The 14,043-nt window shown below is 39.8% G+C and overlaps 1 protein-coding gene across 1 annotated transcript; it reads left to right on the plus strand.

Annotated features, from left to right (window-relative positions):
• The first annotated feature begins 10,821 nt into the window (after positions 1-10,821).
• Positions 10,822-13,890, plus strand: LOC116320971 (free fatty acid receptor 2-like). The gene is made up of 2 exons (XM_031740719.2): positions 10,822-10,868; positions 11,485-13,890. Exon 2 carries the CDS (start codon positions 11,716-11,718, stop codon positions 12,742-12,744), a length of 1,029 nt encoding a protein of 342 aa, XP_031596579.1. The 5' UTR covers positions 10,822-10,868; positions 11,485-11,715; the 3' UTR covers positions 12,745-13,890.
• Positions 13,891-14,043: the final 153 nt, after the last annotated feature.

Below are 14,043 nucleotides of genomic sequence, written 5' to 3' on the forward strand. Positions count from 1 at the left end.
GCAAAAAAGTGAAGTCCCAGGGAATGTTGTAATATCTCTGCCCCTTTAAAATGCCACTGCGGTGCCATGTGACCTCACATTAAGCAGGCCTCTGGGGGAGTTAACAGTGACATTTACAATTTTTTGGCAGGCTTCACGTTTATAGAATTGCTCTCTATCATATATATTTGAACAGCTTTTGATAAGGACATTGTAATGTATGTTGAAGGTCTCAAGGAAGTGACATTTTTCTGACCTACAAAAAGTTCTGTTGTTCTATCAGCCTTCAACGATGAAGCTGAATAAGGAGCGCTTAAAAGCCAGAACACTGTTATATACAATATCTTTTATTTATCTTAAATTCTGCAGTGGCATGCTTAGAGGCCTCAAAGCTTAGTTTCTTTTAGTGCTCAATATGTAATATGCATAAGAGATGAAATTGTTTATTTAGCACGGCAGTGCATTTTCCATGTGGATGCTTCAATTAGGAGTCATTAGTCCATTTATGTTAAGCTGCTATAATCAATATTTCAATGTTAGATGCCCTGAAAACACATTTTCTAGTGAATGTTATGTTTTCTGTGTAAGTGAAAATAGATGTTCTTCTTTCTAGGAATGGACATCTCCAGCTAAAATGGGTTTCCATTTTCACTAGAAACGTTTGGACTATTTTTAGGAGATTTACCCCAAATGGATCTCAAATGACTGCAAATAGCTGTGGCAGAATTTTGACCTCGTAGAGTTTATGTTGGCCTCATTTTTGTAGGTTTTGAAAGAATTCCACTCAAGACTTTTTGATACCATAGGGATCTTTGGCTACGTGTTTCTTCAGTTTGCATATTTAAAACCCCCCAAAAACAAAGAAACAGAGAAAATATATGTTTTATGACAGAAAGCACACAAATATTTGGGGATCATATCCCTAGCTGTCATAGAGTGGCTGGCGGGGTATACCCTGGACAAAAGACAAAAAATCTGTTGCAGGGCTGACACACTGATGCAGTCAACCGTTCATACTCTCATTCACACCTACAGTGAATTTAGAATCACCAATTAAGCTAACCCTGTGGATGTCTTTGGACTGCTGGAGAAAACTGGAGTACCTGGAGAGAACACACACAGACGCAGGGAGGATGAAAATGTATGAAAACTCAAATATTCAAAAATGATGACCATCCTTTGTTATTTTATATGAAAGGTTTTTTCTTTTCTTTGTGCTTTGCTTTCCTCAGATTACGCAAAAGTGATGTCACACAGTCTGTGCACCAGTCAGAGCTCAGAACATTTGATGTCAGTTGCCAGGATATGTTTTTGTAATATATTACGGAGCTACTATCAATAAATTCTGATCAAACATTCCCACAGAGTCCTGATGAAAGAAATGATCAAAAACTAAATCGCTCATTGTTGCTGATTTTGTCCTGAATATTAAATTTGTCTTGGATTATTCACTGATTTTAAAGCAGTTTTTGAGACCTGTTATGCTAATTTCCAGGACTATATTTTTCTTTCCTGGGCTCTGCTAGAGTAGTTATGGTTAAAAATAATTCCCAGTTGGAAAATAATTGGAATAGTTGGAAAATAATTAACGAGGAAGCTCCTGGGATGCTCAAGTCCAAAGTGCAGAGCAATAGTTTCCTCATTGTTGAAATATCTACTTGATGTAACACAATTTATTTTAAATGATCCAAGGTCTTATAGGTTTTAAGATGGAACCAGACTCTAGACGCAGCCATCATTAATTTTTTCCGCGTAGTCTTGCTTTAGGATATCTTTAGTCTCTTCTAATGTGGACCATATCAAATGTACTCTTAAGAGGCAGCTGAGCCTCTAATAAGTAAAAGTAAAGTAAATTAAAGTAAGTAAAATAAAAAAGATAACAAGAGGTGTCACAAATGGCAGTGGTTACCGAATCAGTAAGTTTTTTTTAATTTCCTTCCTCTTTCTCTGGAAACCTGACTTAATTTATATTTTCACCACTTAGTGAGAAACGTGAAGTTAAAGCACATAGTTGTGTCCACTTTATTCCATTGTGTGAGCATCTCTAACCGCTTGCAATTTGTCTTAAAAAGGCTGTTGATAAGACAACAAATCAGCTCTTGTCTCTGTTGTTCATGTTTGTGCTCTCCAGTTTTAATTATTAGTGCTGGTTTCTGCCACTGAGGAAGGTCTTCCTCAATTATAAATCAAAATCATTTTCAATAATGAGTTTTTTAAACATTTTTTTTATCCAGTCACCTTTTTGTAATCTCCTTTAAGAAGCAAAATCAGGCAGAGCAATTATTGGTATTAGAGGTACTCCTTTAACAGAAAAGTGCTGGTGTGAGGTCATCGCCAGCTGACTTCTCATCTTAATGCTCCCAAATGTAGCTAATGTTCCCCATGGCGATCATTAAAATTTCATCTCATCTTAACATGGAAGCACAGCTGCTTTCCTGCTTTCTTTTGTATTACACTGCAAATACTCTGAAGAGCGTATTCTCTGTTGTTACCGAGTAATTTTCACACTCAGATCCACAAGACTAGTGACTTTCAAGTTTCGTGTACCTTCAAGGATAAGTGTAATGTGTCGGTCTTGTGGCTTTGGTCCAATCGAAGGCTCCTTTCATCTTGCCAATCACCCGCTGTTTGACAAAACCATTGATTTAACTTTCTTCTGCCCCTATAATGAGATGCTTTTTAACTGCTATGCTTTTTGATCTTTAGACCCATTTTTTTTCTCTTCTAATCTCTGAGATCCAAGCTTCTGGTCTGAGGATCGGCGTCTTTTCAACATCTAGCCATCCAGTTCAATATGTTTTACTCATTTAGCAGTTTAGCAGCTAACCCCTCTTTAATGGAAACGAAAGGACTGTATTCAATACCTGGATCAAAGCTGAGTAACTGCAACACAAGCGTAATCAAAGATCTAATTGTACTGTAAATAAAAAGCAGATAAATTATGCTGGCTGGCAGGTGACACGAAGAGCTCAGTTCTTCAAGCTCCATAAATAATCAACAAGCCATTTCCTGTTTTGCGTATTCATACCTTTCTGGCTCGTGATGAGTGGCCGATGACGTGAGACCGTCACTGTTTCGAAACCATAAACACGGCGTGTCTGAGGTCTCAGAACACTAAACAACAACCGTTCTTTCAGCAGTCTCGATATCAGCTGTACTTTTACTGCCACTCTGTGAGCTACCAGCAACAGCAGATAATCCAATAAATGTCCATGACTGGCTTCATTGTACAGGTGTGGGACTTGGCCTTTTTCCCAATAGAGAGAAGGTCATGCTGAGCATAAGTTATACTGAGAGTTAATAATGGCTTCTGTGTTAAAGAGACTTACACAAAGGACATATTGGCTGAAACATTAATTGCACATGCTTGGCAATGAGTGTAAACTGCACAGCAGATTGTAATGAGACTACAGAAGAGTTTTCTCTTGGTATTTCTATGTAAAAAGAAAATAAGTGATGATTATAAAAGCGATTAGTTGATATGGATGAGTAGCCAGGGACTGGAGATCTAGTTATTTTGCCTTGATACTTCTAGTGGTGTCTATTTTTGCACAGCTATTCTTTAGACTCAGTTCATCTTTGATAAGGTTGCCAGCCAAATGGATTATCTTTTCAACATAGCACGCTTTATTTCATTACTGTATCGCTGGGAATTAAATAAGTCCAGCTATGATGGACCCAAAGTCACTCTTCAAATAGCAATATGTTAGCTAACAGCCACTGAACTCTTCTGCAGAGATGGGAGAATTATGTTGTTATTTTTTTCCCTCTGCCTGCTACAAACATAAGGAAGCTTATAGGTTCATGCTCTGGGTATTAACAGGGGGATTAGTGAGGAAGCTTCTGGGATGCTCAAGTCCGTGAAGCGCAGAGCAGCAGTCTCCTCATTGTTGAAATATCTACTTGATGTAACATAATTAATTAATTTATTTCAAATGATCCAAGGTCTTATAGCTTTTAACATGGAACCAGAATTTAGCAGTAGTCAACATTTCTTTTTTCCATGTAGTCTTGCTTTAGGATATCTTTAGTCTCTTCAAATGTGGACCAAAACAAATGTACTCTTAAGAGGCAGCTGCGCCTGTGATCAGATAAACTGTGAAATTAAGAGTATAATGTGACATATGTACAGCTGGTTCTCCATTATAAAGAAGCTCAGTATTCAGAATTCCAAATATAGTATAATTTGTTAAAGACACACAAAACTATAACCGTGTTTGCTCTGTCTGAGTACTTGGCTTCCTCTCACAGTCTAAAGATATGCATGCTGCGTTAACTAGTGATTCTAAATTAGTTGTAGGTGTGAATTCGAAGGCGGATGGTTTTCTGTCTCTCTGTGCCAGCTATGCAACAGACTGATACCCCACCTCTCACCCCATGACAACTGGGCAAGGCTCCAGCCCTCCACCTTGAATTTATTCTGACTGCTGGATGGATGGACGGACGGACAACTTTCTGGACTTGTTACAAAAAAAGAAAGTGTCTATGGGCCGCCTGTCCAACTTCAGGTTTCCATTTTGTCAGGGTTAGTGCTGTGTGGCAGGCAGGATGAGGACCCAAACTCAGGACTCGCAGACACAGAAGGGGGAACTTAAAGAGGCAGCTTTTATTGCACCGAAGCAGAAAACCAAACAAAACCTGAAAGTCACGAAAACAAAATCTAAACTGGAAACAGGAAGGCTAAGGACTAAAAGAGTAGAGACCAGGAAGCTAGACATTACCAGGACCTTGAAAAACCACAGAGAAACTTTTAGCACATGGGACAACACGACAACGGGCAGAGGAAAACACAGGGCTTAAATACAGAAGGGGATAAGGAGGGAATGAGACACAGGAGGAGAGCACAGCTGGGAATAATCACACATAAGGAGACAAAGGAGAAGCAGAACTCAGTATACTGAACGCAGGACTATCAAAATAAAACAGGAAGCATGACAACTAATAGATGCAGACAAGACAAGGGAGTTTAGCACTGTGACTGGGGAAATGAAAACAGAGACAAGAGTAGACACTGAGACCTGGAGACATGATGACTAGGGGAACAGGGAACAAGAAACACGGAAACAAGAGTAACTAAATGTGGAACACGGGGAAGGCACAGAAACCAAGAGACTAGAAATTTTAAATAATAATGAAAGCAAAGACTATTAATAGATCAAAACACAAAACACTGGGTCACCAACCCAGGACCATGACATATTTCACCAAAAAGAACTTCAAACAAACAAAAACAGGTCAAAAGACAATAAAACAACCATGTTTCCTAAAATTAGCAACAAAACAAAAATTGCCTGTTCCATTAATCATCTGATGATCCCTCAAACCCTAACTGCTAGTTTATGATTACTGAGTTCCACCATAGCCCAACACTCAGCCTACCGCATGACTGTAAAATGTTGTTCTTTCCAAAGGACATTAAATGGAAAATGTATTTAGTTCCCGCACAGAAATGATAAGAAGCTGGTGGAAAACACTCACAGTTATTGTATCTTAGAAAAATAAAACAGACAAAAAGAGGTGTCGCAAACAGCGGTGGTTACCTAAACAGAAAGTTTTTTATCTCCTTCCTCTTTCTCATAAAGACTCCGGAAACCTGACCTAATTTGTATTTTTACGAGTTAGTGAGAAACGTGAAGGTGAAGCACGTAGTTGTGTCCACTTTATTCCACTGCGTGAGCATCGCTAACCGCTTGCAATTTCTCTTGAAAAGGCTGTTGATAAGACAACAAAGCAGCTCTTGTCTCTGTTGCTCATGTTTGTGCTCTCCAGCAATACAAACACTTGACACTTTGTAACAGCCATGACAATTGAACTTCAAAGTGGCCTTTCCCACCGAGCACAGAGCAGATGGATGCTGGAACGGCTAGTTTATTATCTTAATAATATCACATGATGGTGTGAAATTCAAGCAGTTTTTTTTTTAATTAAAATCTTCACTTATTAATATATATTAACATCCATATTAGTTTTTCCTGAATTTAGTATAAATATTCAAACTTCATCAGAAAAAAATAAATCCCAATTTATAGTTAGCAGCAGCATTAAAACTCTATTGCCACTCTGTCTAGTGTACCTCTGGGATACTGCCTCAGAGGAAAAAAATAGTCTTGTGTGGGTAATTAGCTATTTTATTGTGGTAAAATAATACAAAATAAATGCACAAATAAAAACTATTATTTTGAGGTAGACAGAGGACTCTGATATTTTTTTTCATCACCAACCCTCGCTAATATAATGCCTGATTTTATTCCTGCTGCTTCAGTAACCACACAGACCGCCACTCTGAACGCTTTTCTCTGTACTTCGACATTGTGCATCCGAATCATGTCCTTGTTCTATTTTGTGTGTGCTGTCACAAATATCATCCTATTGCATCAGCTTTGTCTGACTACATTCCCAGTGTTCAGAGCTCTGAAAAACACCTAAGGGTTGTGAGTCTGTTGCTGCCATTCACAGCCTGTTTTCACACCACTCAACCTGTCCAGTACCGCTGGGAAAATCCCTTGTTTCCCTTTTACACACATACCTGCACCACCTGCCTGGAACCTCAATGCTTGTTTATTTTGTGGCTGTGGAAGCACACATACCACACCTGAAAGAATGAATCAGCCCTTTTTTTTGTTCCATGAGGCTCATCACTGCCCCTGAAGTACACTAGTAATAGCACAGCTAATGTGCCTACTTACTGCCTAACTGCACATCCTACCAGATAAAAATAAGCGTGCATTATTATTATTCAACAGGATCTTTAAATTAAAGGTTAAAATATATAATTTGTTTGAGCTTAGCACCTTGATATGTTCTAATCTGATCCTCCTAACAATCATCACAGTTACTTCTCTTTTATGATTTGACCTTAGGGTCTGAACGTGGTTTGGCTCAACATGATTATTTTTTCAATGTTAGGGTGCCTTCATCATAATGGTTAGACTAATAACCAGTAATAATAAAAGTCTTTTACACCATCCATCCATCCACCTCAACCCCCTCATTATTCAGACTAGTCGCTCTGTGATAATGTCACCTATCTTCCTCCTTTTCTCCAGTCATAATTACCACAGACAATAGCAGGCTTTGACTGCAAACAGATGTTGATTTGCAGCATTTGCCCACTGATGCTGTTGTTGTTTGGAAAACTATTATGCATTCCCGGTCACTTTATTAGGTACACCTTTTCAACTGCTTGTTGACAAAAACAGTCAATCAGCAGCTCAGTGCAATCAGGCACACAGACACGGTAAAGACCTGCTGAGGTTCAAGCAGACCATGGGAATGGGGAAGAAAGGTGATTTAAGGTGACCTTTCTCTGTAGGGTTTACAGAGAAAGGTCAGAAAAAGAGAAAAATATCCAGTGAGTGGTAGTTCTCTAGGTGAAAATCTCTTGTTGACGGCTAGATTTCTTTGACCTGATAGGAAAGCAACAAAGCAACAACACCATAAATAACTACTCGTTACAACGAAGGTAGGCAGAAGCGCAACTTTGAACGCCCATAATGCCAAACTTAGAGGCAGATGGGCTTTATCAGCAGAAGGCCAACCTTATCAACTAGGGATCTGATGCTAAAGTTTGCTCACCAAAATTGGACAGTAAAAGAATAATTTAATCTGCTTGAGAATTGTTGCTGACCATGTCTTTTATGACCACAGTGTGCTCATCTCCACTTGTGGCTTCTTCCAGCGGAATAACAGCCCATGCCACTCGGTCTTCATCTCAAGCTGGTTTCATGGACATGAAAATGAGTTCACTGCACTCAAATGGTCTCCACAATCACCAGATCTCAATCTAATAGAGCACCTTTGGGATGTGGTGGAACAGGAGATTCACATCATGGATGAGCAGCTGACAAATGTGCTGATGCTATCGTGTCAATATGGACCAAAATCTCAGAGAAATGTTTCTAGCACCTTGTTGAATCTCTGCCATGAAGAATTAAAGCAGTTTGAAGGCAAAATAGGGTCCAACAAAGTGTACCTAATAAAGTATGTAGTTTTCTGTGCAGTACAGTAGTATAGTGTATATGTTCTATGCTGTGGTGTGCTGGGGGAGCAGCACAGCAAAGAAGGACGTGTCCAGGTTGGAAAAACTAATCAGGAAGGCTGGCTCTGTGGTTGGCATGAAGCTGGACACTCTGGTGTCAGTGGCAGAGAAGAGGACATTAAAGAAACTGTTGGACATTATGGACAATGCTGGGCATCCTCTGCACACGGCCATAAACAACCAGAGGAGTCTGTTCAGTGACAGGTTGCTCCTCCCAAAGTCAAGGACCAACAGACCTGAAAACTCCTTTGTCCCACACGCCATCAAACTGTTTAACTCCTCGCTGGAGGAGAGAGGGAGGGGAAACGGGGACAAAGGAGGGCGGGAACAACTAAGCTGTAGTGCCTTTTCGCTGTGCAATATTTTTTAATTTTTAATTTTTATATGCAACAGTGCAATAGACTCACAATGGTTGAAATGTTCAATTCCCTGGTATTGTTATTCCTATTTATTCTATTTATCCCTATTATATACTCTGTATTTATATATGTCTCTGTATTTATACATGTGTATATGTGTATATATGGTATATTTCTGCTCACATTCTGCAACTTCTGTCGGTGCTGTGCTACTGGAAACTGCATTTCCCAGAGGAACCTACCCAAGGGATTAATAAAGTTTCATCTAATCTAATCTAATGTTTCCATAAAATATATATGGTACTATAAATGGTAGGTGATGCAAGTATTTCAGGCCTCATTTCACTAGCTGGGCCCACGTCCTTATTTTAGGTTTGACAGCGTTTCAGTAGGTAAAGGTGAATGGTTTGGACATGACTTGAGCTGCCAGTGCCTCGAAGGGTACTGGCAGTGGCTTCTGAGCCTGGCAGATCCCCATGTACTAAATAGCAGTGAAGAAGTTAAAGAATTGAAAAGGTGAGGGAGGGTGAGGGATGTAAACAAGAATAAAACAGCTTGTAGAACAGGGGGAACCTATATAGATGAGAATCAGAAGGAGCATGTTTGGAGGCGTGGTCCCACTCCTGAAATTCCTATACTTAATCTCCAATTAAGTAATTTTAGGCCAATTAAGGAAGTAAAATGATCAGTATTTGACCACCAGAATTTTGTCACCATCTGTGTGGATTTGAAAACGCATTAAGATCTTAATATTGAGAAATTTAATTATAAGGGTGCCAGTGTAGTACAGCTGTTATATTTATAAATGAAAAAAAAATGAAAACCTCAACTTTTATCTGGGTTTGGTGGTTGGGAATATTTTTGAAGTCCCCCATCTTCCTCTTTCTGCTAAGAATGATGAAACTCATTATTGTACTCAAAGCTATGAACAAAATAAGAAAAAAGTTCAATGACACCCTGGCAAGGTTTCTGTTACAACACTTTTTCCATTGGTAGTGACAACAACTGTAATATAATAAATAATAACCTGAATATGACTTCATTTTATAGGACAGAAGAAAATAAATGTAAAATGAAGAAATGAAAAATAAAACAGAAATGGAATGAAAAAAGTTTCTTCTTTGATTTGTTCCTGGTAATCACCAAAGCAGCTTGTCCTCGAATGACGAAACATCACAAAGTGTTACAGTAAACTTTTTGGACAGACAGCATCTTAGAAACTACGTGATGTCACTCTGTAAAATCAGCTCACACAGCGGGACAGAACAGCTTGCGCAACACAGATTGACTGTTGAAATAACTGCATTGGGTGAACCGCACACATTGTTTGTTTGGTCGTTGCCTGGGGTGTACGGAAGTTAAAAGGAGGCTTTTAAATAGGATCAATAGCATCAGCAAGACGTGACTGACCTGGTAAAGGGGTAAATATCTAACATGAAGTTAGGTCAGACAAAATACCCAAAAGTCAAACATGGGAGTCAGGCGTTTAAGCACAAGTGAAACCGCCTCAGAGTGATTTACATACATTAAGCAACATCAAAAGGACTCTTTGTTCACCTTTGAGTCATTTTAACTTCCAAAGCTCACGTCTCTGCTTCTGTGAAATAAACCAGTCTTCTCCATTTAAACCTGTTCAATATAAACTTGACCCTGCTCTTAGGATACTAGGTGGTAAATACAAAAAAAAGGCCTCTGACCTCTGATATCTCAGAGTGTTTTTGAGCTGCAGCGGGATACAGAATTATCTCTAAAAGTAAAGCCCTCTCAGTCTTCAAGTCAGCCACGGGTTATTAGATTTTTTATTACTGTGTGCAGTATATGACTATTCAAACAACATCATCCACATTGCTGTCCCCAGCACATGCTGTAAAAGGAGGGACAGCTCTGTCACTGGGCCATCTCCCTTGACCAATGCTTATCTCCACTGACTCATATTAAAGAGGGAAATGTAAAGAAGCATTGGGCATTGATGACTGAATACAGTTAAAAAAAACCTACGATCAAACAACCTTACAGAGTCCGTCTGTACCACTCATGCTGAAAAAAAGGCCAGTTGTTACCAGGGAAACTGTGTTTGGCGAGAGTGGGAGATAAATTGCAGCAATATCTCACTAATAGTCATTTCTATTATCTGCACTGGATGTTTAGATTAACAGGTAAATAGTGGGATGTGCCAAGAGACAGCAGCTTGGAGGTGAGGTGCGCAGAGGTGATCAAACAAAACAGCAAGGAAGACGCACTGGGAGGTAAGCCACGCTGCTCATGACAAATGCCAAAAATGGGAAGTCTGTTGCAGGAGTGAGGATTTGTGAGCTGACAAAAATCGTCACTGTGGACTTGTCCGAGTTGCTTAAATTGGTGTACAATCTTTAGTTTCATCACAGCACTATAGAGAATAGTTAGAAAAAAATACTTCCTCTTTTCAGACACGGGACTATAAGAGCTGAGCGTCTGACACAGATATTCACTTGATAGAGGTTGTCCCATAAAGGGTAAGAACCTAGTTTCATTTTAATATTTCTCCAATTGGTTGATTTATGGATTATAAAACTTTCCTTACCACTGTCTTGACTTTCTATTTCCTTTATACAATGATGTAGGTAACAGATACCAATAGAACGGTGTTGTAAAAGTCGTGGCAAAGTAAAGCTTTGAGACGCTAATTTCCCTCGTGTAGTTAACTCATTAAGTTTATGAGGGTTATCATTTTCACAACATGTCCAGTATTTGTGTATACAGTAAGAACAAGAGCTGGGACTTAATGATAAAAGCACTGCTGCACTGTATTTACAACAAGGAACAAGCAATAACACAGTATTATGGTTTGTATACAAACTCGTGTGCCGGGCTAAAACACTGTCTTCTCATTAAGAGATAATACACAACCACAATAAACTCTGAAGAAGTGATGTGGAAGAAAATTAAGAAAGAATATAGAAAAAAAAGAATTACAGCGTACTTTGGGATGCCTCCTAAGGTTTTACATCTTGTAGGAAAAAAATTTATTGTATGAACAGCACGTTTTTAAATGAAGTGTCAATTTTATACTCATAGTTTAAAATAGTTTGCTGTGCTGTGTGGTAATCTCTTTTCATTCTCTCTTATCAGCAGAGCTCAAAGCCCTGGAGGAAACGATGAGCTGTGGTTTATTGGTGGGGACAGAAAAACCGCTTTGTCTCGTTGGGTTTGTTCCAGGACACTGAGCCAATAAGAAGCCTTCGTCTTGCGTGGTTGGTGCTGCCCGACAGATCAAACCTCCTTCTTCTGCAGTCTATTCATCCCCGGGGTCAAGGATATAATGTGACACATCTCAATTCTTGACCGAGTTAAAAGATTCAGATGGAGCCCAACACGCAGCGGTGCCACACAGGACTTTGTCTCTCTGTCTACATCATTACCTTTGTGCTGGGCTTCCCGGCCAATGTATTAGCTTTCTACACTTTTTGTAAGAAAGTAAGGCAGAAACCCACCCCGATTGACATCCTGCTCCTCAACCTGACCATTTCCGACCTCCTCTTCCTCCTCTTCCTGCCCTTCAAGATGCAGGAAGCAATGAACAACATGATCTGGGACATGCCCTACGTCCTCTGTCCGCTGTCTGGCTTTATCTTCTACATGACCATCTACAACAGCACCTTTTTCCTCACTGCTGTCAGTGTAGAGCGCTACTTGGGTGTGGCTTTCCCCATTCGGCACACTCTGAAGCGGCGACCTGTGTATGCTGTAGCTGCCAGCATTTTCTTCTGGATTTTCTCCACCGCCCAACTTAGTATTGTGTTTATCGTGCCCTTTATTGACCACAAGAACTCTACAGTCCCCCCTGAAAGCCTCAACGCCTCAGCTCACCCTAGCACAGATAGCAGAAGACAATGCTATGAGAACTTCACCGAGTCTCAGCTGAACGTCCTCCTGCCTGTGCGCCTGGAGCTTTGTGTGGTGCTTTTCTGCATCCCTTTCCTGATTTCTAGTTTTTGCTACATCAACTTCATCAGAATTCTCTCAAAGCTGCAACACATTGACCGGCGCCGGCGCATCCGAGCCATGGGCATGGCTTTGGGAACCCTGGTGGTGTTTGCTCTATGTTTTGGACCCTACAACGTCTCACACATCATTGGTTTTATAAAGTGGAAAAGTCCGGCGTGGAGAGACAAGGCCCTGCTGTGCAGCACCTTCAATGCCTGCCTAGACCCTCTTATTTTCTACTTTTCTTCCTCTGCTGTGAGAGGGACTGTGGGTAGTGTGATGGAAGGGGTTAAAAGCCGTCTCCAGAGGTGCATGTCTTGTCGCCTGCTCCAGGCCTTGTGCGGGGGAATTACCAAGACTGCACAAGATAAGGAACACACGCAAGAGGAGATCAATGCTATCTGAGCTGACAGAAAGGGACCTGTAAGCGGCTGCCTTTACTGTTGTCTTATTTCTTCATCCCTAGGAGCAGAAAATTAATGCCATGTTAATGTTTACACATGTGAGAAAATGACTTGGCTTTATACAGTGCAGTGTATTTTTGTTTGATGAGATTCCTTTTTGGAAATGAGACAAGACAGGTAACCTTCAGTCTTCCTAAGCATGCCATGCCAATTTTTTATGCAGCGCATCGGGTAAAACCTCAGAGACAGCCTACTTTGAACTGTCACCAGGATATAAAAACATTTCTTGCACAGTGTAACAGAAGTACAGAGCTCCTTAAATGCAGGCAGGTGTTGTGGAGCATCGCAGCAGAGACTGTAACAAAATGAATATCTAAGCAACAGCGTTGCACGTCATCTCTCCGCAATTAGAGATTAAATGTTCCAACCAACATCCTTAGTCGTGAACAGGATATTGTTTGCAACAATACGGTCATTATGTGTCAAGCAGCGGTGGCTGAAGAAGAAGTAGCAGAAGAAAGAGAAAATGCGTGGCATCTTCATGCAGATACAAGCATGCTGAAAATAAGAGAGCAGTTCACTTTGTAATTGTACATATGTTTGCATTTGTAATGTTTTTTGCATGATGATGGCTGTTCTTATATTTCTATGTGATATATAAAGAAAGAGAGACGTATGAATGTACACATATATATGCATAACGAGGGTTGTAATAATATAATAACAAATAAATAAAGCTTATTTTCATATTCAAAGAAAGAATATACATTTTGCATAATGTCTGACTCATGCATTATTTTGTAAAGAAACCACGCCAGCAGGTGTAAACAGTGTTTGTGTGGACACACACGTGAGTGTAAATGACGGGAAAAGGAAGAAAGGACCGATGGAAGCAAAAGCAAACCGCACAAACATTATTTTCATAAACAAACTGTACAATAATAAATTGAGTTAATTAATAACCTCAACATGGGCAGCAGACAGGTACAAGGTGATTGTGTTTGTGTGCGTATGAGTGAGTGGAAGAAAAGAGATAAGGACTAATTTGTTTTTGAAAGAAGGGGGATGACAAATATGAAAAGTGCTCGTAAAGACCGCCTGCATCAAATGATCAACAGTTGTCATCAGCAAATCAGTCATGTCATATGTAAATGTTTTTATGCACATTTTATGTATGTATGTACACATAAAAGCAGGATGAGTAATAGAAAGCTTATTGAGCTGCCTCTTTTTTGACGTCACTAATGTGATTATACTGAAGATCCATCAGCTCACTCTGCTGTTCAATGTTCATCATTTC

The sequence above is a fragment of the Oreochromis aureus genome, linkage group 11 (genome assembly GCF_013358895.1).
Source record: "Oreochromis aureus strain Israel breed Guangdong linkage group 11, ZZ_aureus, whole genome shotgun sequence".
Taxonomy (NCBI): Eukaryota; Metazoa; Chordata; class Actinopteri; order Cichliformes; family Cichlidae; genus Oreochromis; species Oreochromis aureus.